Source organism: Kluyveromyces marxianus, chromosome 6 (assembly GCF_001417885.1).
Source record: "Kluyveromyces marxianus DMKU3-1042 DNA, complete genome, chromosome 6".
Lineage (NCBI taxonomy): Eukaryota > Fungi > Ascomycota > Saccharomycetes > Saccharomycetales > Saccharomycetaceae > Kluyveromyces > Kluyveromyces marxianus.
In genome coordinates this window covers 22,665-47,162 of record NC_036030.1, presented here as the reverse complement: position 1 = coordinate 47,162, position 24,498 = coordinate 22,665, and the positions used below count along the sequence as shown (strand labels likewise).

The 24,498-nt window shown below is 38.1% G+C and overlaps 10 protein-coding genes across 10 annotated transcripts; 5 read left to right on the top strand and 5 right to left on the bottom strand.

Annotated features, from left to right (window-relative positions):
* Positions 1-212: 212 nt before the first annotated feature.
* TIP20 (Tip20p) lies at positions 213-2,252 on the top strand (the record flags this gene model as incomplete). The annotated part of the gene is made up of 1 exon (XM_022820659.1): positions 213-2,252. One exon carries the CDS (start codon positions 213-215, stop codon positions 2,250-2,252), a length of 2,040 nt encoding a protein of 679 aa, XP_022677100.1.
* A 6-nt stretch (positions 2,253-2,258) lies between these two features.
* On the bottom strand, positions 2,259-4,307 carry ROG1 (lipase ROG1 family protein; the record flags this gene model as incomplete). Its single annotated transcript, XM_022820658.1, has 1 exon — positions 2,259-4,307. One exon carries the CDS (start codon positions 4,305-4,307, stop codon positions 2,259-2,261), a length of 2,049 nt encoding a protein of 682 aa, XP_022677099.1.
* Positions 4,308-4,503: 196 nt separating this feature from the next.
* Positions 4,504-5,535, bottom strand: MRF1 (Mrf1p; the record flags this gene model as incomplete). Its single annotated transcript, XM_022820657.1, has 1 exon — positions 4,504-5,535. The coding sequence occupies one exon, from the start codon at positions 5,533-5,535 to the stop codon at positions 4,504-4,506; it is 1,032 nt and encodes a 343-aa protein (XP_022677098.1).
* A 472-nt stretch (positions 5,536-6,007) lies between these two features.
* On the top strand, positions 6,008-6,940 carry KIN28 (TFIIH complex serine/threonine-protein kinase subunit KIN28; the record flags this gene model as incomplete). Its single annotated transcript, XM_022820656.1, has 1 exon — positions 6,008-6,940. The coding sequence occupies one exon, from the start codon at positions 6,008-6,010 to the stop codon at positions 6,938-6,940; it is 933 nt and encodes a 310-aa protein (XP_022677097.1).
* A 45-nt stretch (positions 6,941-6,985) lies between these two features.
* Positions 6,986-8,188, bottom strand: KLMA_60011 (NAD(P)/FAD-dependent oxidoreductase; the record flags this gene model as incomplete). The annotated part of the gene is made up of 1 exon (XM_022820655.1): positions 6,986-8,188. The coding sequence occupies one exon, from the start codon at positions 8,186-8,188 to the stop codon at positions 6,986-6,988; it is 1,203 nt and encodes a 400-aa protein (XP_022677096.1).
* Positions 8,189-8,445: 257 nt separating this feature from the next.
* On the top strand, positions 8,446-9,588 carry MSS2 (Mss2p; the record flags this gene model as incomplete). The annotated part of the gene is made up of 1 exon (XM_022820654.1): positions 8,446-9,588. One exon carries the CDS (start codon positions 8,446-8,448, stop codon positions 9,586-9,588), a length of 1,143 nt encoding a protein of 380 aa, XP_022677095.1.
* Positions 9,589-9,702: 114 nt separating this feature from the next.
* Positions 9,703-11,520, bottom strand: GPI10 (putative glycosylphosphatidylinositol-alpha 1,2 mannosyltransferase; the record flags this gene model as incomplete). Its single annotated transcript, XM_022820653.1, has 1 exon — positions 9,703-11,520. The coding sequence occupies one exon, from the start codon at positions 11,518-11,520 to the stop codon at positions 9,703-9,705; it is 1,818 nt and encodes a 605-aa protein (XP_022677094.1).
* Positions 11,521-11,729: 209 nt separating this feature from the next.
* HUL5 (ubiquitin-ubiquitin ligase HUL5) lies at positions 11,730-14,447 on the top strand (the record flags this gene model as incomplete). The annotated part of the gene is made up of 1 exon (XM_022820652.1): positions 11,730-14,447. One exon carries the CDS (start codon positions 11,730-11,732, stop codon positions 14,445-14,447), a length of 2,718 nt encoding a protein of 905 aa, XP_022677093.1.
* Positions 14,448-17,563: 3,116 nt separating this feature from the next.
* On the top strand, positions 17,564-21,615 carry KLMA_60007 (flocculation protein FLO9; the record flags this gene model as incomplete). Its single annotated transcript, XM_022820650.1, has 2 exons — positions 17,564-20,738; positions 20,858-21,615. 2 exons carry the CDS (start codon positions 17,564-17,566, stop codon positions 21,613-21,615), a joined length of 3,933 nt encoding a protein of 1,310 aa, XP_022677092.1.
* Positions 21,616-22,523: 908 nt separating this feature from the next.
* On the bottom strand, positions 22,524-24,215 carry KLMA_60006 (arylsulfatase; the record flags this gene model as incomplete). The annotated part of the gene is made up of 1 exon (XM_022820649.1): positions 22,524-24,215. One exon carries the CDS (start codon positions 24,213-24,215, stop codon positions 22,524-22,526), a length of 1,692 nt encoding a protein of 563 aa, XP_022677091.1.
* Positions 24,216-24,498: the final 283 nt, after the last annotated feature.

The following is a 24,498-nucleotide window of genomic DNA, read 5'->3' as shown; positions in this document are numbered from 1 at the left end:
CAAAACTACACTTTAAACCTTCTGTCACAAAGGTTGAAACTATATGAAATTAAGGTTACCCGAACATTACACTTTATGCTTCTTTGAATTCAATCATGGATCAAGAGAGGACAATATTGAATAAAACCAAAGCAACATCATTACGTAGTAAAAGATTTATTGCTCAAAACCAAGACTAATTAAATCATTGGAACATCGCAGGCTATAGAAATATGCTCAAATCTGTTGAGGATCTTATTCAAATTGATGTGCATATCAATGAGGTTAATTCGAAGCGTGATGCGCTAGCTGAAAAGATTAAACAGTTAAAGGATGCAGAAGATGTATTTGTTGACGAGATGGATCACATCGAAAAAAGGCTGAATGATGCAACTCTCGAAATATCTCAAATAGAAAAGATTGAGGACATCGAACCTTTAAGAGCAAAGTATGGAAAGCTAAAAATCTTGGATCAAATTGAAACATCTTTCAAAGAACAACAGAGAGCTCTGCACGAAAAAGAGGTGCTTGAAGGCATCAACTCCCTAAATGTAGAGGATTTTGAAAATGGATCGTTTGACAGTTTAATAAATTTGAAAAAGATCATAACTACATATGACATCGGTTCTGGTCTTGTGCTCAACAAGTATAACGCTTTTATTGAATCACTGTCAACAAAACTAATGAGTAGCTTTAAACAGGAGCTATTGAACAGCAAATGGGACACCGAGTATTTTGTGAAATCTAAAAAAATAGTACTTGACTTGCGTAGGCAATCATCTGCTTTATTTAACCTTCAAAAACATCTGCTAACAGATCCTTCTATTCAATCAAAAAGTGAAAGCCAAGTTGAACAAGACAAATGTGCACAACAGTACTGGAATTTACAATGTATATCCCACAACTTTTTCATCAAGTTTATGTATCACTTTTCAAACCCAAAATTCGACGACTCAGGTCAACAAAAGCAGAGTATTGAACTCTACTTTAAGTTTTTGGATAGATACTTGGAAGCAAATCTATTTCGTTGCATTGATATTTTCCATGATGAAGAAGCGGGTCTCACAAAAGAGTTCTTACACGAGCAGTTTATTAATCATACTTTAAATCCAATTAGAAACAAAGTAACCCAAACTCTCACGAACATTTCTGAGAATCAAAACCAGGAAAACCTAAGAACAATGATTATTCTAATCTCCCAGATCTTCATAAATGACAATGCATTAAGTAAAAAACACTTTTATTCTGGGGTAGGTTTAGTTTCCTTATTGCCTAATAATATTTTAGAGGCATGGTTAGAATTTGAACTAGATTCAACATTGCGCCAATATGAAAAAATAATATCCTCTCCTCTTTCAACAAATGGAACAGATCTTGTTAAACTTTTAGAGAACATGTACGGGTATTTTGAACCATGTTTCAATATTGAATACGGTAACTTGGAGTCGTATAAACTCCAAATAGTGAGCAGAATTTTTTTGGAACTCATCAGCAGCTATAACAAATTCATTGTATCTGCAGACCCTGCCCTAGCTCAACTTCCTGAAGAGAAACAATTGGAGGTTACGTTCTTGAAGCTTCATAATATAATCCTTCTAGAAGAGTACGTCTCCAAACTCCGTTTTAAGCCAGCGTTTATCGAGTTGACCTTTACTTTCAACAAACTCAGTGGCTCCTCCTATACCAGTATATTTTCAGAATCTTTAGGCTCTTTAGAGGAAACAATTGTAACAATCAGGGAATCAATTGTTCATAGATGGAAGAAAATCTTAAAGTACTCTCTAAACCCATATTTCAGACTAAGTACATGGCATGATTTTTCGACCAATCCTAATCAATGTTCTACAGAGTTAATCAACGCTATCCAAAAATGTACTCAATTAAAAAACAGTTTCAATGAGCTTGAATTTCCAAACAGCATATCTATCTCAATTATGACCTCACTACTTTCACAATGGGTCTCTTATTTAAAGGACTACGTTGTAAAAGTGAACAGTTTTTCAGATCAAGGTTTAAAGCAAGTTACCATTGATTATAAGGAGTTGAGTAATGTATTCAAGATAGAAAGCCTTCCTCCTTCTGTTGAAGAAATGGAATTCGAAGAATTTCTAACGGTTTTAGGTATAAAGGATGAAAAGAAAGATATAAAGCTACCATTTCTTACGAAGTCATACATGTCCCATTCCGATGATTATAGCGAAGTAAGAAGTGCTTTAGATTTGAAGTATATCTCCAAATCTGAGTTACGTTATGCCTTATACAAAATTCTATAAACTGTATCAAGGGAAGATTCCGCCTTCCCTTTCCAAATCTTGCTCATATTTGAAAAGATCTTCTTGACTGTATGTACTCGATGACATTCTGTCACTAATGCCTTCAAGTGTCGAGCTCTTTAGATTCTCAAGCATCTCCCCAAAGGTACATATCATTCCGGTAGGACCAACGTCAAACACACTATCCACTGTTGGCTTTATGATCCAATCAAAATCTTCGTCTTCAGCAATAGGATCCAATTTCCATGTTCTTTCGGTTCTTGGGCTTCCGGAAAAATGTGTTCTTTTCAAGTGGTCTATCACAGGCCAACCATAAGCATTAGGGAATCTTCTTCTCGTTATGATGTTATTATGTGCATCGGGCTTTAGGTTAACAATCACTTTTCTCCATTTGACACCATCATGCCAGTTTCGAGCAATTTCTTCCTCTAGGTTTTTATATTGCCCACCAAAAGCTTTATTGAAAGTCTTTAAAAGAACATTAGTGCTGTTCATCATGTCCTCCTGCGTTTTTGTCTTTTCCTGCGGAATATTATCCTCCGAATATACTTTATCATGCACTATGACCTCTTTACGCGAGGTAGGATCGGTGATATATGTCCTGTCAGGAAGTGGAGGAATCAATACGGAATATGCTGAATCTAAAATCGATGCAACCGGTATCTTCGCACCATTCTGAGATACACGTTGAGGTACCAAAATATTAATAGCTTTATTTAGTGGGGAGACGATATTCCGCTGGAAGAAATCTGTCTGCAATTCTTCTGCTCCAATGTCAAGTTTCTCAAGAATATCGTCATAATCCAAATATAGCAAAGCTGCCGTATATAACGGCACAATACCATCGTTACACGCATTAGCGTATGCTGTTACATTCCTAAAATATTTAAGCACTCTTTTCAAAGCCGATGATTTGGATAACAAAAGAAGCAGCGGCTCCTCCAAACCTGCATATTTTTGTAAACTTAAATCTTGTCCTGTTTTCCCTACTATTCCCATAGCTAGTAATCTCTGGATATAAACAGCATTATCGCTAACAGTTCCAAGCATGGGTGAGGCCATTACTATGAAGTTGACCGGTTCAATTTTTTCAAAGAACCACGGATAGTTGTAAGATATATAAGCGATAGCAAACGACTGAACCAACCCTCCCAAGGAATGTGCAATGAATGATATCTTGACAGTTCTCTCATTATAAAGATTATGCACAATATGCTCTGCTAATCTTGTTCCTAGCCACTTAACACCCTTCTCAGTCTTACAGACGTTATCAGTAAATCCAGAGACAACTAGCTCCTCATCATGCTGCTTTTGTGTCTTCTCGATTTGTTCTTTAAGATAGAATAAGTCCGCACATAAGTTCGAATGCAAACCGTGTGTGAGAATTACCAAATGCTCTTTCTTATTCAAACGGTGATTCGCAGCGAGAAGAGATGTATTCCACAAGTCTGTAGTAGTCAATCTATCAACCTGGACTCTTGGACTCTGAACCCCCAACTTTGGATTTCCTGCGAAGTCTCCCTTAATAGAATCCCTATTACCGCCTACCGTTATGGAGAAATGAACAGCCGACTGTTTAGTAAACAAGATCTGACTAGCAACATCCACAATCCATACGTACTTCTTCTTCAAATTATGCAAGGAGAGCTCTGCGACAAAAGATTGCTGTGGTTGAATGTTTGGTTCAAATTGCGGTTGATCGGCAGAAATGAACAACCTTTGTCCATGATGATAATCCTCGCACCTAACATCTGCATATAGAACATAAGGGCCCATTAAATATGCAGCACGTAACGTCATACTCTCCATATTCTTAATTTTTAGCCATAAAGAGTCCAAAGTTAAGTCTGTTGGTATCTCATCTCCCATATAAAGCTCATAAGAAATCACATACCGCTCCAATTCGCCTATTCGCAGCGATGATTGATAGTGGTACACTACGTCGTGGTCAGAAGTAGTCATTATTGGTCCCAGAATTGCTCTCTGATGGCTTGTTAAAGTGACGATATTATTTTCGTCTTTTTGCCCATCGTGATCGTCGTTTAGTTTCAACATATAGTGTATTTTTCATTATTCAAAGATTTTCCTTAGTTATGGGAGCTGAGGGCAAGCATAATACGGATGACTATAGTGCAACGACAATATCAGACTAAAGGTACACCATTGATATTTATTATATACATGGTTTATTAATGTGGGTTGTTTATTTACAAATTCGGTATCTATGGCGTGGTAAAAGATTGGATATTAGTTAGGACATTTCTTCTAGTAGTAGTTTAGATTTTTGGTCTGCGTCGAACATTTCCAAGGCATCAATAACGTCATCCAATCTTTCCCCTTTCATCACACCTTCAATGTCATATAAGGTGTAACCACATCTGTGGTCGGTGATTCTATTTTGAGGGTAGTTGTAAGTTCTTATTTTATCAGATCTATCTGTGGATGAGACTTGGTCCTTTCTAGCGTTTCTCTCTTTCTCTTCTTTTTCCAACCTTTCCTTTTCTGCAAGCCTAGCTCGAAGAATAGCAAACGCTTTAGCTTTATTTCTGTGTTGCGATCTTTCCTCCTGCATCGATATGACGATTCCTGATGGATAATGTGTTAGTCTCACGGCAGAATCAGTGGTGTTAACATGCTGTCCACCTTTTCCACTTGCCCTCATAACATCTATCCGGATTTCATCTGGTTTGAACGTTCTTTCATATGCATCTGATTCACTTTCTTCTCCCATTTTAGGTAGCACAACAACTGCTGCTGTAGATGTATGCGTTCTTCCTTTCGTTTCTGTGGCAGGGACTCTTTGTACACGATGTACACCGGCTTCAAACTTTAATTTATCGTATGAGCCAGGCTCGTCAATGTTTAAGATAGCTTCTAATACACCAGTACCACTAGCATTTTCTGTTTTAGATATCAAGCTCCATTTCCACTTATGGTAATTTGCGTAGTTTATATACATGTTCAAAAGGTCCTGGGTGAATATCATGGCTTCAGATCCACCAACGCCCGGTCTAAGTTCCAAGATACTTGGTTTTTCTGCAAACGGATGGGGTGGCAAGAGCTTGCTTGCTAACGATTTCCCCGTCTTATCTAACTCAGGTAATAAAACTGCAATATCTGATTCAGCTTCTTCTTTAAGTGAAGGGTCCAGTTGAACTATTTCTTGCAGCTCATTATACTGCTTCAAGTCTTCTTGGTATTTTGAGTATGCGTCCACAATGGTGGAAAGTTTAGCAAATTTCTTCTGCTTTTCTAAATCGAATGAGCCTCCTTGCGAAAGCATATCTTCTAATTCGCGCAACTCTTTCTCATAGAGTCTTGCCCTTGAGAGCAAAGACGAATGTAACGGTTTGAATTCTAGCACATCCGATGAGCTGTATTTCCTCGCTGCATTTGCAACATTTGAGCGGTAAAAATGATTAAACCCCGCGAAAATTGGTGGTATTATCCGTTGCTTTATTACATGTGAAGTGCTCATACCCACACTCATTGTAGCACCGTTTAGGTTCATCGGTAGGTAGGTGCATTGACTTTTTTCATTTGTTCTTGGGTAGATCTTCGCGAACAAGATATCTTAATAAGAACTTTTCTGGTTTTTTTTATCAGAATGATGAAGTTGAAAAGGTTCACCATAAGCTAAACCTACATAAACCATCGTAAAGGTCATCATCATTCCTAACCCAACAACAATAATAGATAGACCTCAGAATTTTGGACTCGTATTAATATCATAAAAACAATATTATTCCATCAGAATGACGCTAAACCCAGTTGCAGACGATTATACCAAGGAGAAGAAAGCTGGTGAGGGTACTTATGCTGTGGTCTACTTAGGAACAAAGAAGTCAACTGGCCGGCAAATAGCTGTGAAAGAAATCAAGACTTCTCAATTCAAAGATGGACTTGATATGTCTGCCTTGCGTGAAGTTAAGTTTTTACAGGAATTGAAACATGATAATATAATCGAATTGATCGACGTTTTCATGTCTAACGATAATCTAAACCTTGTTTTAGAATTCCTTCCAGCGGATCTGGAGATTATAATAAAGGACACCTCTATCATGTTTACACAAGCGGATATTAAATCTTGGCTACTCATGACTTTGAGAGGTGTGCATCACTGTCACAGAAATTTCATTCTACATAGAGATTTGAAGCCAAATAACTTACTATTAGCACCAAATGGACAACTAAAAATTGCAGATTTTGGTCTCGCAAGATTAATGGCATCTCCGCAGGAGGTTTTAACAAGCAATGTTGTGACCAGATGGTATAGAGCACCAGAACTTTTATTTGGTGCCAAGCACTACACATCTGCTGTGGATATATGGTCTGTCGGTGTCATATTTGCAGAACTAATGTTGAGAATTCCTTACTTGCCAGGAAAGGATGATGTAGACCAAATTGGAGTCACTTTCCGCGCTTTAGGTACACCAACTGATAAGGATTGGCCGGAAGTGTCAAGCTTTAGTGGTTACAATAAAATTCAGATTTATCCACCACCTTCAAGAGAAGAACTCAGAAAGCGGTTTATTGCAGCAACAGAAAATGCTTTAGACTTACTTGATGGTATGATGACAATGAATCCAATAAAGAGATGGGATGCCATACAATGCCTACAGTCTCAATATTTCCGTGAGCTACCAGAACCCACTCTACCGCAAGATCTACCGAAGCTAAATAAATAATAAAAAAGTTGAAATAAAGTCCATAGTATCTTAATTATACTACTTTTAAGCATGATACATATCCTTAACGTATCTACCAATAGGTATTGCGGAGGTTAAACCTGGTGATTCTATACCCAACAGGTTCACAAACCCTGGGAAGCCTTCCTCTTCCTTGATGTAAAAGTCTTTGAACTCTTTATCACCAGGTGCCGCTAATTTTGGTCTGATACCAGCATATGAAGCCTCCAAGTCTTGAGGTTGTATATGAGGGAAATATCTCAATATAGCCTTCGCCGCTTCATCTATATTTTTATTATTTGGTGAGAGATCGTCGACTGAATCAACATACTCAAGATCAGGCCCAAAACGAATCTGATTATTCAAATCAATGGTTAGATGGGTACCTAACGACTTGTTGTTTCTTGGGGGCACAGGATAAATCAATCTTCTCACAGCTGGTGTCGGGGTTTTTAAGGTGAAGTAATTTCCCTTAGCGTAATATTGCTTCACATGCCGTTCTTTTGGAAGAATCATATTGGCAACTTTATCTGCATGTAGACCAGCAGCGTTTACAACATTTTCCACTTGAATTTCGACCTCTTCGTTAGCGTCATTCACTGTTTCTCTACAAAGAATTGCATATTTATCACCCAGATATTGGATATCGACCACCTGCGTCCCAATAGCTATTTCTCCACCTTGTTCTTCAATCATGGTGGAGAGGTAATCCATTAAGGAATGTGAATCAATTATACCTGTAGTTGGGGAAACTAACGCGCTCCTTTCAACTTGAACTGCTGGCTCGTACCATTTGGTTTGATGGTTGGGAATAATACTCACTGGAAGTCCCAACTCATATTTTGCCTTCAAAAACATACGTTCAACGTATGCATCATCATAGTCGGTCTGAGCTACCACCCATTTACCACATTTAGACCAATCTACTCCTGTTTTCCTAGGATTCAACTCGTTATAGATAATGTGATTGCCCTCAATGCAAAACTTTGTCTTCAAAGAATCTACTGGATAATAAAGACCGGCATGAATCACTTCACTATTACGACTAGAAGTCTCCATCCCAACTGCAATGTTCTTCTCCACAACTAGGACCTTATTCCCCTCAACTTTGGTGAGCTCGTTAGCGATCGCCAACCCTACTACCCCGCCTCCGATAACAGCATGAGAATAATCTACTGATTTAGAGTAAAGGCGTGAAAATAATGGCCGATTCAAAAGTCCACGAGAAATATGCATGTGGAATGTCATTGAGTATTTAGGCTTTGTATATATTATTCCTTTTTGATTTGCGTTTTCGAATGTATCTCGGACTCGTTGAAAGATCAGACCTTATAAAGCTCTAATCTTTGTTCCGATTTATATAGAAAACGGGAAGAAAACTCAGAGTACACATACAACTCATTAAGATGTTACATCTGCCTAGGAACAAAACGAAGAGAGTTTACGTGAAACACACTGGCAAAACTGTTCAAAATATCTAGAGCTTCTGAAGATTATTACAAAAGATGTTGAAGCTTCGAGGCGTATTTCCTACGCTAAGTACACGATTCGCATCAAGTTTGATTAGACAACGCCCTGCCTTTCATGAGGTGTTTCCCCAAAAGAAAATGGTAAATCGGTTGCTCTTTGAGCTAGACAGTAGACTCACTTTCAATAAGCTATATCCTGTTTATGAATCAATATATGAGTCATTGGATAAGTCCACTGATGCATCAATTCCTAATGGCTTTACAGGAAAAGATTTAATGATTATGAAAAAGGTTATCGAGAAGATTAGACATAAGACAAAGACTATCAACAAGAACTTATTGGCTCTTGAAAATGAGATACTTGATTTAGCTGCTGAAAGGGGAGACAATGATGCCATCTCTCTACTTTGTTTTGATGTTTTAAAAGATCCATCCCACAACAGTGATGAAGATGTGGCGCATGCTAAGAGACTAATCAAAGAACTGTACAAGAAAGAACACCCACTTACCGTAAAACTAACTGCAGATATTGCCCTGCTGAATAGTGATGATACTACTGCCGAGAAATACTACCTCAAGTTTTTAGATTTGCAAAATGATACATTTTTAGCCGGGGAAGTCTATGGCCAGTTGGGCCAAATACACTTCAGAAAACCTGATCTTGTTAAGGCAGAGCAGTGCTTTTTAAAAGCTATAAAGTTATGTCCAATAGATTACTCGGTCAGGTCATATTTTCTCTTAGGACAAATATATATCAATAACGATGTGTTCAAGGCTCGGTCATTGATAGAGAGTAGCGCGACTCAGGGATTCAGAGAATCGTTCAAGACGTTAGGCTTACTTGAAATGAATTACTTTAAAAATTATCCAAAAGCCCAAGAATGGTTCAAACTAGGAATGGAGCTATATGATATCCAATGCTACATTGGATATTTCGACTGTGCAATGTTCAGTGATGACTTACTTTTAGCAAAGAAATGCTTTGAAAGTTTTACTAAGCTCTCAGAAAGTAATCAAGACATCAAGAAATTGTTTGAAACGTTTTGTGCGCATAGAGTGGATGATATTAAAAGAGTTAACGACTATATTCTGCCGTCATCAACTCTGAATCCTTTACCAAATGTGGCTGCATCGAATGCGAAAACTGATGTTTCTAAGTCAAATACCTGGAACCTATAGTAGCCCTAAAATAAACTTTCAGTGAAACGAACTCAATATTAATCCTCAGTAAAATCACATAGATATAGTCAATGACACAATAAATAATGGAACTGTTGGTTACTTCATTATAAGTTATAAAATTTTATGGTAAACTATGATATCTCCGGATCTTCTGTTATCCCAATGTGATAATGTGTTAAAGAATCTCCTACTTTCCACATAGACACTATCAGCTAAAAACTCTTGCATGAATGTGTAATCCATATGTTCAAATACCACGAGATATTCTGGCCATTCATGCGAATAGCGTTTTGATGTTCTTTTGTGCCCTTTCCAAGTAAGTGGAGGAAAATGTTCATGAATAAACTTTGGGATGTCATCGTATAGATAATCACTCTCATCCATGTAATACGGTAGTTTCAAATGTGCATCAGGATCGTTTAAAAGATGCAATGGCGGATCACAAGTAATTGCCCAGAGGTCTTTAATATCATTTCTGTGCAAATGACTTTGCCAAGGTGTAGAATGACATGGCATAATAAAACCAAGACTGTCAATACGTTTGAGAGAATGCAAATAATCTATAACACTTACACTCCCAGCTTCATGGAAGGTCGATAAAATTAAAGAAATCACCATTGATATTGCAGGGAGGATCCACAGGATTCTGTAAACACTATTTTTTAGCCATGCTTGTCTCAAATTCACTACCTTCGATTCCAATTTTTTCCATACCCAAACAGCATCAAATACAGATAATAAAACTATAAAAGGCTGGAGGGGATAAATGAAGCGAAATTCTTTGTGGGGTATCATAGAGTACAGTGCTATATTAATAATGATAATGGTTTTGAATTGATGGAAAGGATTAACAAATGACGATACAAATCGCTTTGTGGTGAGAGGACATAGAATGGAATGCAATAGCAATGGTAATAAATAACCAGAAACAATAGGCAAACTCTGTACAAGATGAAAATGCCAAGGAGCAACACCATAAAACTCTGATAGAGGAGTTGTGCAGTTGAATTTTATGAACTTAAGAACAGGAATAGTGATATAACCATAGAAATAATAATCACAGCAGATATTAAGGGTTGTTGACAGACCAGTGGCTAGAATTACCTTCCTAAAGAGCATAATCAATGTAATCCAACTCCCAGATTTCACAAGATTAAATATCATGAAAGATCCAAGAATAATCCAAATAAACGCATTTGTAGGCCTCTGTAAAGATGTGAAAGTACCAATAATCAAACTTTTCATAAAATCTGCATTTTGAATATTTTTTCCGCTAGTCCAATCCCAATAGTACAATGCAACACTGGTCATTATCATTTCAAATGAGTTTATAAATGTCCTTGTAATAAAAAAACAATTGAAGAAGTTACTGATCGTAAATATAAGAGTTAGGTTAACAACTCTCGCGTGCTCTTTGTCATCTTTTGTGTTCTCGCCAGTTTTGTCCATTGCGAGTTTATAGAGCTTATCTGCTAAAAGGATAGTATAATACTCACCTATTGCAGCTAATAAACCCATGATAAGTTTAGGAACATATATCACACCATGATATTCTATGAATTCTTTTATCTCTAGCGGGAAGCTCCGCATCTCTTTAACCATTTGCCATCCCAAATCCGAGTTTGGTATCACAGTTGACACGAAAAGGACGAACCAATCAACCGCAGTTTGGATTACAACGCACCCAAGGACTGCAACGTATTTAACTAGTGTGTACCCAATTTGAAAAATCAAAGGAAAGGCGTAGCTTCGCAAACCAAATTTCCATTCCCATGTCAACTCACCATAGCCAAACGCCATGTAGTGAGCCGGCTCCAACGACTGCCAAAACTCATCAGCTTGGAAGAACGTTCGCATTAAAAGTGATTGTAAACATCGTATAGCTATTAGAACCGGTAATAGGCTCTTTAGGGGTACCTTCACAGCCATCTGGATAACTCAGAGTCACTAACGAGCTACAAATTACCTTTTATTTTTTGTTGAGTTCCTCTGAACTTTATAAAAGTAATGTTGTTCAGAAATAAAATAACTAAAAGTTCTAACATATATCCTTTAATGATCTATTCACTCAGCGAGAATACGTAAATAACTCAGGAACTAACAAATATATTGAGGGTAAACTCAACTCATACTCCAAAATGATGAACTTTACTGGCCAAACAAATAGGAGAACAGTTAATATGGGGTCGAGGGTGCCCAGAAAGACAAAAGACACTATTCTAAGGAATGCGGAACTTGAAAGAATTCGGAGGCAAAGGGAGAAAGCAGAAATGGTTGCAATATTAACCATTCAGAGACATATGAGGAAAAGGATCTCAAATAAAACCACTTATCATTCTTTAATAAAGAGAAACGATAACGATGGTATGATGACTGCATTTTTGAAAGTTTTCGCTAAAAGACTTTACTCTTACCTTGAACCTGATGACTTTATTTACCTGGTTAAAGCTACAAACAACCAAGCAAGTGTACTACCAGTATTGAGTGATATTTTGGGTGATGTTGCAGCTCGTAAAAGTTCCCAAGAACTAGATGAACTTTTAATTCTGTCGGTAAAACCACTTGATATTCCAAACGCCTCTGAACATCACATAAATAACAAAATAAAATTCATTCAGAATTGCTCATACGAACTCTCGGATAGACAAGTCATAGATATACTGACTCCTTACTCAAATTATAAAGAATATGATCTTTACTGGAATGACCTCTACTTCATTGAAAAGGGTACTGTACTAATTGTGCGTAATTATGAGTTGTTTGTTAATACCCTTTTTTCATCAGAGTATAACGCTCATATAGAAAGTGTGCTAGAGCGTCACAAACAGAATCTGAGCAACTTTCTCATCAACTTCCTAAATGCATTTGAAAGCATTAACGCCAACCATAGACGTATGTTGACATTAATATTTATGACAATTTGTTCTGAAATGATAGAACCTTTGAATGAAATTTCTTCTTTAATCACCGATAGTTTTCAAACTGATCTTCTAAAGTGCTTTGAGTGGCTAGAAGATAAGGCACATATGTATTGGAAAGGATTACACTATTTGGTATCACAAATGTCGTCAATGCAGCGTAATTCTGTTTTCATGTTACTTTTGACAGATTCCCATATAAGAAATCATTTGATTGATTTAATCTGTGACCATTTTTCAGACGCCAGTATGGAGGCATTTTCCATTTTCGCACAGACTTTAAACTTTTACATTCCCTTATCACCAGATGATCATCTATTCCAGACAGTTATTTCAAGAGAACGTCTACAGAGCGTTTCTATCAACATAGCTCAATTTTTGGTATCTGACATTTTAAGTTCTGGAACATTTATTCCACTACAAGAACTTGAAACCTTTATTGAACTTATGTGGAATCTTATCTATTTAGACTCACGGGCGAAATTCCTTAACGAAGGTACAAGTACATTTTGGGGACTAGTTCCTGAAGAAATTCACAATCTAAATATTAGGAAAGAGATCCTTGAATTTGAACAATACTATCGAGATTTTCTGAAGAACATTGAGGAAATGGATTTAAACGAAGACGAATTATTTGATAGAAAGAAAATGATGGATCAAACTATCAAAAAACAGTACTTAGATGATTTAAGATACAAAAGAAGGGGCGCCTCAAACAAAGTTAAGAAACTTGAGTTATTATTCAGATTTCCCTTCATGCTCAAATTTTTTGAGCGGGTTGACTACTTTAATGATTTGATAGAAGCAGACAAAGAAAGAATCTACAATAAAAATAATTTCTTTGGTATATTCCCAGGGGAAAATAGATTAAGAGCTACAATTAGAAGGGATCATGCATTGGAAGATGCATACAATGCCTATGGATCAATAGGAGAGGGGTTTAAAGAAAAATTAAGCATTCAATTTATAAACGAATTTGGTCCTGAAGCTGGGATAGATGGTGGCGGTATCACAAAAGAATTTCTCCAGACTTTGATACAAGAGGCGTTTATAAAAGGTTCTTTTGGACTATTCGAAGTCACTTCATTCCATAAACTTTATCCTTCCAAAGATGTGTCTCCACAAAATCTTAAATACATATCGTTCATGGGGAAGGTGCTCGGAAAGTGCTTATATGAGAATATTCTTGTCGATGTCGAATTTGCGGATTTCTTCTTGAAAAAAATCCTTAATGTTGAGAATAATATGAATGTTCCTTTCAATGACCTATACTCCTTAGATCCTGAATATTATAAGAATTTAATGAAGCTCTTAGAAATGTCAGAAGATGAGTTAAATTATATGGATTTATATTTTGAAGTACCCGACATGCCAAATGGTAGACGTATTCCTTTAATCAAGGACGGACTTTCGGTTAAAGTAACGCAGAAGAACGTATTTGAATACATCACAAGAATTTCACACTACAAATTGAACCTACAGTTATATACCGTGACGAGCAGGTTCATTTCGGGCCTCTCGTACATGATTCCCCCACATTGGCTACGTATGTTCACTTCGTATGAGTTGAAGACGCTAATCAGTGGCTCAGAGAAAGATTTCGATCTTGAAGACTTACGCAAGAATACAGAATATGGCGGATTCACTGATGATAGTATTACCATACAGCACTTTTGGATGGCTTTGAGTAGCTTCACCCCAGAAGAAAGAAGAAAGTTTCTGAAGTTCGTATTTTCTGTTCCAACAGCTCCATTGAAGGGATTTCACTCTTTAAATCCACTTTTTGGAATAAGAAATGCTGGGGACGAAACGAATAGACTTCCAACAGCATCAACATGTATCAATCTCCTAAAGCTCCCAGATTATAAAGATTACAATACTCTCAGGGAGAAATTACTAACGGCTATTAATTCAGACTCCAGATTTGAACTATCTTAGGCGCCGCAATATCAATTTTGCTCTGCACTCCGCTCTAAAAATTTCCAAAAAGACAAACAATCCATGAGAAATTGCTGCTAAAACAGATTACTTTAAAGAATAAAAATGCAAAAAATTACTGTTTATTGGATTTAACTGTGATTCAACTTCACGTTATTCACTATGAAGAAATAGACACACACTTGACCAGGATAAAATATTCGTCTAGTATTAAAAGAAGCTCGAACATCGCTGATATTCCAACTTTTAACTACAAATTGCGTGGATTCAATACAGCGAGTAGCAATGAGAGTAACATCTACCCATACTAATTGTGTGATTCATTAAAAATTACGACAATTTGCGGTTCAGTTCAAGTATTTGTTGTTGTAAAGGAAAATATGGACTGCCTACGAATGTTTTATAGCGCGAACCAAATGTGTCAAAACCGCATTTGGAAATGCGCATTTGGCGGTTTGCATGTAAATATGCCAGTAATCATGTAATACATGGACACTCAAGTAGATCACTAAGAATCATGCGTGTGCTCGACTGTTGAACATTATACCAGTGTCATAGCTATCCCAAAAAACAATTTATCGGGTGGAAAGAATGTTTCTTTTTTACTCAACATTATTCGTGCATTACCAGTTTCTTCTTTTTACTTCTTTTATCATTGTTTACATGAAATTATTTCCGTTTCCATGGCAGAATATCACTCTTTGCTTAAGATTTTTTGACTATGACATTTCTTTACGTCAAGTCTTCGTAGCTCTATAATCGCGTACGAAATTTGTGAGGTCTAGCCACAAAAAAAAAAAGGTAGAGATCTGGAAGGCTTTTTCTCCGTGCGCAAACGCGACTTTTCGTCAATGATTTGCCGATCTGTACCGGCAGCACGGCGCATGATATGGAGTTCGCTTCTCAACGTAAGCCTATTGTATCTTAAAGCACCGCAGTTGTTTAAACGTATTCTAACTCTAAAGTTTTGTGGAATACTGCAGCTATCAATGTTATATTGCTCTAAACGCACGAAAAATGACATAAGAGAACTACTTACTGACCGCCATCGCCTTTGTGAATGATCTAATGCATTTCCGACGTATAGCGATTTTTACAGAAACAATTCCTTACCTTCATAACATTTGAAAAGAACAATGTGGGTTTTCAGTAAAAGACATGTAGAAATGTTAAGTCTTCGGATGTTGTGCGACGCTCTTTGAGATCAATAAAATTATTTAAGACTGATCGTTGTCGCCATAATAGGGATTGTAGTATACCATACGATTTACCCGTATATTATTACTCAATGCAATTACATGAATGAGAAGAGAAATCGTGCAGTCACTCTAATCTGGATTCAGCTTGCTCTATATTCCTTAAACTCTGCCATGACCGGCCAAGAAAAAAGTGTCTTTTCATAGGTTACTTGTGAAGCATCATGTTCTACGAAATGAATAACATTGCCTCTGTAGCTACAGTTCTAATGTTGCCTTCAGCTGTTTGAAAGAAGCTCTGTCATCATGAAGTAACTGTTATTCCTGTTCATGCCAAATGGAATGAGTGGAACTAGGGTTCGCGTTACGGTCGATAATCTTGCTTTCAAGCACAAACACATTGTACAGGATTTTGGATATATACTAGATTTTTCAGAAGCAAAAACTGCTCGAACCCAAAGGAAGATAGCGAACCAACTTCCTGATTGGTTGCTGCAACTTTTGTCCAGTAAGAGTATACATCTTGTCAAATAAACAAAAGACTGAGAAAGAAGCAGTCAGTCCCTTGTTCACAGGCACAAACAGAACGTCTTTTCTTGGGTTTGCCGCAAGAATAAAAATGATTGCAAAACGACTCACTACACAGAAGGAAAGTAGAAAAACGCTATTCTGTTGCGTTGTCTTCCAAATACAGCTTCCACAGCTTGTTCATGCTCTAGAAGGGCATAATCCACAAGGAGAGAACATTTATTGAGTGATGTTTAGATATGCCAGAATTCTAGAAACATAAGCCGCAAAACCAGTCCACTGGTGACTAAGCATGCCTCTCTCTCTCTCTCTCTCTTACCTTGTGGAACCGTTAGAATTCTAAAGAGTGGGTAGTGCAGAATAAATTTAGTACCACACCTTATTCTAAGGATGTTGTATCAGTAACCCTTTTTAGAAGAACATGCATTGAAAATCATTTTTCTACGCCACTTTCTGAGAAGGGTTATGCAAAGGTTCGGAGTCATTTTTCTGACAACAAGTTTTCAAAGAATTGCAAAAAATTAGTGCCTACAGTACATTCGTAGACAAACCTCACTTTTAGTCAGGATCGTACATTCCCATTTCCCTACACGACCAATGGAACTCTGGGGACTTTACCAAAAGGGATGTAGTACGGTTGAAAAGGATGCAATACGTGGAAACGTGCTTCTGACCGCTTTTGCTTTCCTAAAACTAATCTGTACAAACTTTGACAGATCTGCATCTCCAACTTTTTTGAGTTGTTTCTTTTTTTAAACAAAAGTGCCAAGATTTTCGCAGATCTGTTAAACGTGCATAAAAAGCTTAACTTCAGATACAAATGATTTACAGTAATATCTGTGTAGAGCATAAAAGTCGAGAAATCGAGAAGTCGAGAAGTCGAGAAGAAGTTCTAAAGGAACTAACCTGTAACATATTCTGCGGATGGTGCTTCACTTACAGCCGTTACCAAGGCAGTATGTTCGGAAAAAGACACCTAAAGAACAAGGTTATTTGTGATTCTCCTACGTTATCTTCTCATGCAGATAGTATCTAGAGCGCACTTTATGCGTGTCACTCGAAGATTTTCTGCATGAACGTTGTACCGGCTATCAGATTAAGAAATTTTTCGCAACAGTAGACGTTTTTCGAGCGTTGATGTAAACAAACCCCCTCTGTACTTGTCAAGCTCTAAAGGTTAACCAAGACAGTAATTGGGGTATTTAAAGTCGGAACTACAGTCAAATTCGAACTATTATAGTTTGATCAAGAAAAGTCAATTAGTTGCTTAATATTATTCTCTCGCAACAATATTTGTGCTCTTTCACTAGGATAGTCTGACCAAAATTAGGCGCCTTCACTGATACCCAACACCTAAAAAAGAAAGACAACACTACAACAATAATTGGACTGATGTTACATTGGCATTTATTGTTGTTTGCCATATTTGCAAACACTATTTTGTGTGTTGAATCGGAACATCAGAATAGTGGAACTATTCTTGGCTGCTCGCCTGACAAGAACTCATTAAATGGGGGTTTTGAAGTCACCTACTATCATTATCCCATGGTTCCAATTTCCGGGACGGACTGCTATAATTGGGATCCTACATATGCTACCAAAAAGTACCAACAGGGTGGATATGTAGACTTTGGTGGTGGAGAAATTGCCAGAAGCAGTGGAGTTACAGATCTCTCATTTATGGCAAGTTACGATGATTCATGTTATAAGCCAAAGAAAACAAAACTACCATCAAATTTTAATTATGACAGAGAAATCACAACTACAAACTTCTCAATGCTGATTACTGGTTACTTTTATGCTCCCAAAACTGGTAGCTATGAATTTATTCTTAATTATATCGATGATCTTGCTTATATGAATATTGGTGCAGGAAGAGCCTTTCAATGCTGTGAGAAGCAAAGCTCAGTTTCAAAACCAGGAGCGTTTGATCTTTCAGTAATGTGGCCACAAACATATAATACAGCTACTGTTACCTTATTAGGTGGATACTATTACCCTATGAGAATATTCTTCGTAAATAGGCAAGGGCCTGCTGGTTTGAGTGTGTCTTTTAAGGATGCTGACGGCAAAGTACATGAAACATTCGACGGATATATATACAATGTACAAGATGGAAATGCATGTCCCGTCCCTGTAGTCACAACAACTGTTCCCTGGACTGGTACAGCAACAAGTACTTTTACAACCTTAAACACAGTTAAAGATAACAATGGAAATCCTTCAACAAGAAACATTATTGTTGTTGAAACTCCAGATGCTCGAACTGCCACAACAGTCTTTACTCCATGGACTGGTACTACTACAGCAACTATTTCAACTGATATTACTGTCACCACCGGCCCTGATGGTTCTCCAACAGTGAAGACCATTTACCACGTTGAAACCCCAGAGGTTCAACAAAAGACCACCGTCTTCACTCCATGGACCGGCACTACTACTGCTACAATTGCAACGGTTTTGTCAACAACTACTGGTGCTGACGGTATCGAAACTGTGAAGACGATCTACCATGTTGAAACCCCAGAAGTTCAACAAAAGACTACTGTATTCACTCCATGGACTGGAACGACCACTGCTACAATTGCAACGGTTTTGTCTACTACCACCGGTGCTGACGGTATCGAAACTGTGAAGACGATCTATCATGTTGAAACCCCAGAGGTTCAACAGAAGACGACCATCTTCACTCCATGGACTGGTACTACTACTGGAACCATCGCTACTGTGTTGTCTACTACCACCGGTGCCGATGGTATCGAAACAGTGAAGACTATTTACCATGTTGAAACCCCAGAAGTTCAACAAAAGACTACTGTATTCACTCCATGGACCGGTACTACTACTGCCACTATTGCCACTGAGTTGTCTACTACCACCGGTGCTGACGGTATCGAAACTGTGAAGACTATTTACCATGTTGAAACCCCAGAGGTCCAACAGAAGACGACCATCTTCACTCCATGGACCGGAACGACCACTGCTACAATTGCAACGGTTTTGTCTACTACCACCGGTGCCGATGGTATCGAAACTGTGAAGACTATTTACCATGTTGAAACCCCAGAGGTCCAACAGAAGACGACCATCTTCACTCCATGGACCGGAACGACCACTGCTACAATTGCAACGGTTTTGTCTACTACCACCGGTGCTGACGGTATCGAAACTGTGAAGACGATCTACCATGTTGAAACCCCAGAGGTCCAACAGAAGACGACCATCTTTACTCCATGGACTGGAACGACCACCGGAACCATCGCTACTGAGTTGTCAACAACTACTGGTGCTGACGGTATCGAAACTGTGAAGACGATCTACCATGTTGAAACTCCAGAAGTTCAACAAAAGACGACCATCTTCACTCCATGGACCGGTACTACTACTGGAACCATCGCTACTGTGTTGTCTACTACCACCGGTGCCGATGGTATCGAAACTGTGAAGACGATCTACCATGTTGAAACTCCAGAAGTTCAACAGAAGACGACCATCTTTACTCCATGGACTGGAACGACCACCGGAACCATCGCTACTGTGTTGTCAACAACTACTGGTGCTGATGGTATCGAAACTGTGAAGACTATTTACCATGTTGAAACCCCAGAAGTTCAACAAAAGACTACTGTATTCACTCCATGGACCGGTACTACTACTGCCACTATTGCCACTGAGTTGTCTACTACCACCGGTGCCGATGGTATCGAAACTGTGAAGACGATCTACCATGTTGAAACTCCAGAAGTTCAACAGAAGACGACCATCTTTACTCCATGGACTGGAACGACCACCGGAACCATCGCTACTGAGTTGTCAACAACTACTGGTGCTGACGGTATCGAAACTGTGAAGACGATCTACCATGTTGAAACTCCAGAAGTTCAACAAAAGACGACCATCTTCACGCCATGGACCGGTACTGTCACTGCAACCATCGCTACCGATTTGTCTACCATTACTGGCGCCAATGGTATTGAAACTGTGAAAACGATCTACCACGTCCAGACCCCAGAGGTTGAAGTTGCTACTACAGTCTTCACGCCATGGACCGGTACTGTCACTGCAACCGTCGCTACTGATATCTCTACCAGTACTGGCGCAAACGGCATTGAAACAGTGGTAACCATTTATCATGTCCAGACCCCAGAGGTTGAAATTGCCACCACAGTGTTTACTCCATGGACTGGTAGGTTTACGTCTACTTATTCAACCAGAGTAACTTCTATAGTAGCATCAAATGAAGAACCACAAGTCAATATAATATATTATGTGGAAACGCCAGTTATTAGTGCGTCAGCCTTCCGTTATTCTAACTCATCTAGCGTGGTAGGCTCCACTATTCCAAGCAAATCATCCCCATTAACTTTTACACCGGGAATAGTCCAGACAGGAACTTCCACGAAGTTTGAGGACAGAATTCCTTCGAGCTCGGCTGGCATGTCTATGGAATCCGAATATTCAACTTATTCGTTCGATTTGTCTTCTCAAACCACTGAAGAAGACCAGCAGATCACTACAACTGTCTCACTACAACCTTCGAATACATATGCTTCTACAGGCTTTGGGAGTGGATCCTCCTTTACCCCGCCATCGTCTCTATACCATCTCAAGCTTCAAGTTCTTCACCTGAACTAACTTCACAAGACATAGCAACAGGACAAGGACCTACAACCACTAATTCAGTAGGCTCATCTCAAACGGACTCATCTACAAACTCTATTGGCAGCTTCACCTTGACTTCATCTACTATAGCTGAATCATCACTAACTGCTTATTCAGTTGATTCTTCTACTTTAACTGATGTAAAAAGCGAGTCACCAGAAATATCCGAAGCCCAAACATCCACAAGCAATTATTCTTCAACGGATTCAACTATCACTCTGCCAGGAACAACAGCTTTTATGGAATACACGATAAGCACTGTTGTTACTACAATTTCTGGAATAGCAACCACATATACCACATATTGTCCGTTAAGTTCAAGCTCTACCTCAACTGTGGCTGAAACTGATATAATAACCTCATTAGCACCATCTTACAGTCCAAACCTAGACCAATATTCCCAACCTACTGAGAATTCAAGTAGCCAGCCATCCCAGTTGCAAGAATCTAGTGTTTTGTCCCTGATGACCAATAGTATTACCCCAGAAATGTCATTGACAAATAGCTTGCAGGCAACCCCCACTACTTCTATCTCTGTTCAATCTTCCGATTCGTTTACTGGAAAAGAGAACGTATCAAAACATACTGGTTATGAACAAGGTAATACATCAACGATCATACTGCCATCCGCGTCTACATTATCCAGCATAGCATCTAGATCACATGTCACTCTTGCTTCTATCGGAGGATTCTCATCTGACGTACAACAGACGATGTACGAAGGCAAGTCAAATAAGCTACTCGTATCTCCATTAATTGCGGTGGTACTAGCTCTTCTGTAATTTCGTTACCCATTTATTATGCTTTATTTTCTGTCACATTAGAGGACCATTAGTTAAAGTTCGTTATACATATAATTCAATTGTTAAAGAATAATTTCAATACCCACTTTTATATCCGTTCCTTTTATAAATGATTATTGTTAGATAATTTTCATCTTTAGAAGTTCAGATGCATTAAATTGAAAGAGAACAAGCTAAATAGATCGTCTCTTATGTATTTTTTGTACATAAAGCAAACGTTGGAAGTGTAGAGAACTTCTATATGATGCGCTAATAAAAAAAAAAAAGGTTTTCCTTTTTATGTTTAAAACGTCTAGGTATGCTTGAGCTCATAGAACTTCGTTGAGTTGACTACACCACCATTTGGGAACTGAATCCAATTTCTTGTCAGCGGAATTACGAGGGTGTTTTTTCATCAAAGAAAAGGTATAATGTATTCTGAACCAGAAACCATTAAAAAAGTAGGCGGTAAAAATGGACAATGCTACTCTCTAGAGGCTTTAAATTCAAGGTTGACACATATCATCATTGTCAGCACTTAAGTAGCATTTTTGACGGCGAAATTTTGGTAAAGTTCCCCTTTCAATACGAATTAAATAAGGAGAAATTGTGTAAAGATTCATTCCTGACAGATACTAGAGATTACATCCCTAGAATTAGTTTATTTTTCAAAATCAGTAAGTAGCAGCTCATTTTTCTTTCCCTTTTTTTAACATCACTACTGGCATACCCGAGTATTATCTTGAGAATAATCAGAAGACGGTTGACCAGGCTAGCAAAATAGGCTGTTTCAATTACGAGTATATTGGATTATTGGGTAGAAACATAATTCTCCTCCAAAAAGCTAGCGAGCATAACCAAGTTTTCTAAATGGGCGCTTTTCTGACTTCTTTAGTAGATGATGACCCTTATGGTTCCAAAGAATCAGGGATTACTCTTTTCTCGTATTTGACGTCTTTGAAATATGTATCATCCATTTCCACTAACCCCGTCTCGGATTTATAGATCGACCAGTGATCCAACATTCTTTCCATAACATCAGGAAATTGTTCAGAAATGTTATTGGTTTCACCAGGATCGTCTTTGACATCAAAAAGAGCCCATACACCCTCACCAAATGGGGGTGGAATATAGACAGCTTTAAATCTTCCTTCACGGATGGCCCTCTGGCCGAACAATTCCCAACCAACAACTTTATTTTGACCATATACTGTGTCTTCTTGTTTAGTTAGATATGGGACCCAAGAGACACCCTTTGGCCGGTAAACTTGCCGATTTTTAAACGTATCTCCCGGGTGGGGTATATCTGCTAAAGTTAAAATAGTTGGAAGGATGTCCATTACAGTGGTAAATTCGTCAATGATTGCATCTTCCTGCCATTTTTGTCTCAAAGATGGTGCATGAAGGATCAATGGACAATTGATCCCCCCCTCTGTGATCCACATTTTGTACATATACTTTGGAGCCGTAGCTGCCTGAGCCCACAAATCCCCATAGTATACGAAACTGTTGCCTTTACCAATATTTTCAAAACTATTATCATAATCTGTACAAATTCTCTCCCTGAAGGTTTTACCACCAAAAGGTAAAGCTTCCATCAACATTCCCTCCGCACCATTATCTGAAAGGAATAAAATCACGGTATTCTCTATTTCTCCTGTTTCCTCCAAACGATCCAATAATCTTCCAACATTTTGGTCTAACTTATCAACCATAGCGGCGTAAACCTCCATAATTTTGCTTTCATATCGTCTTTGCTCATCATCTAATGATTCCCAAGTTTTTTCTCTCATAGTTTCTACAAGATGAGGAACTACTTCTTCCGACAAAATACCAAGCTCTTTAGCTCTCTGCAATCGTCTTTTTCTCAGAGCAAAAGGACCGTCATCATATTTTCCTTTATACTTCTGTATGGTTTCAGGAGGTGCTTGTAGAGGCCAATGAGGTGCTGTGAATGTCAAAAGTCCCAAGAAAGGTCTGTCTTTTCTTGATTCTGTGTCATCTAAATACTGTAAGAACTTGTCTGTAAAGTAATCACTTGAATAGAAGTTGTCTGGGAAAGTATGTGGATCAATTGGTTGACCATTTTCTTGGTAAATCCAAGGGAGAAATATTTTATTTTCTAGCTTGTCCTTGAAATGATTACCTGCGTCCGGTAATAGTGTAAAACTATTCTCAAATCCTCTGTCGCTTGGCCAATATGGCTTTTCCAAACCAAGGTGCCATTTACCCGATATAAAGCTATAATACTCTGGACTGAGAATCTCCGCCAGAGATGCTACTCTGTAATTCAGAACCCCTTCATATCCTGGTTTATCCTTGAACAAATCAGGAAATTGTCTTGCATACTCTGCCATCTGTCCTAATCCTGCTAGGTGGTTATCAGTACCACTCAAAAGCATTGACCTCGTTGGTGAACATGCTGATGCAGTATGGAACCCTGTGAATCTGAACCCATTTTTGGCTAATTTATCCAAATTGGGTGTTTCAATTTCACCACCGAAGGATGAAAGATCGCTAAATCCTAAATCATCCGCAACAATGATGATAAAGTTAGGTTTAGTATTTTCAATTTTAATTGTTGAGTCCGAAATTGTCATTGTCAGTCAGGTTCTATTCTTTTGTTTTAATTTTCCAACACTGAATTTCTGCTTTCTTTTACTAGGAAAGATAGAACTGACGAAATCAAATGTTGTGTATGGAACGAAATAATCTAGCTCTAAACTTACTTATATACAGAGTGTTAATAAATGATTAACTGAAAAAAGACCATCAATTTTATCGGTGAAATATAGACTGGCCAAATATTTGATTTGATGTCGTATATTTCTACGTATTTTTTACTTTTTAACCGTAGTCTTATGGACCCGCACCCTCTAACTT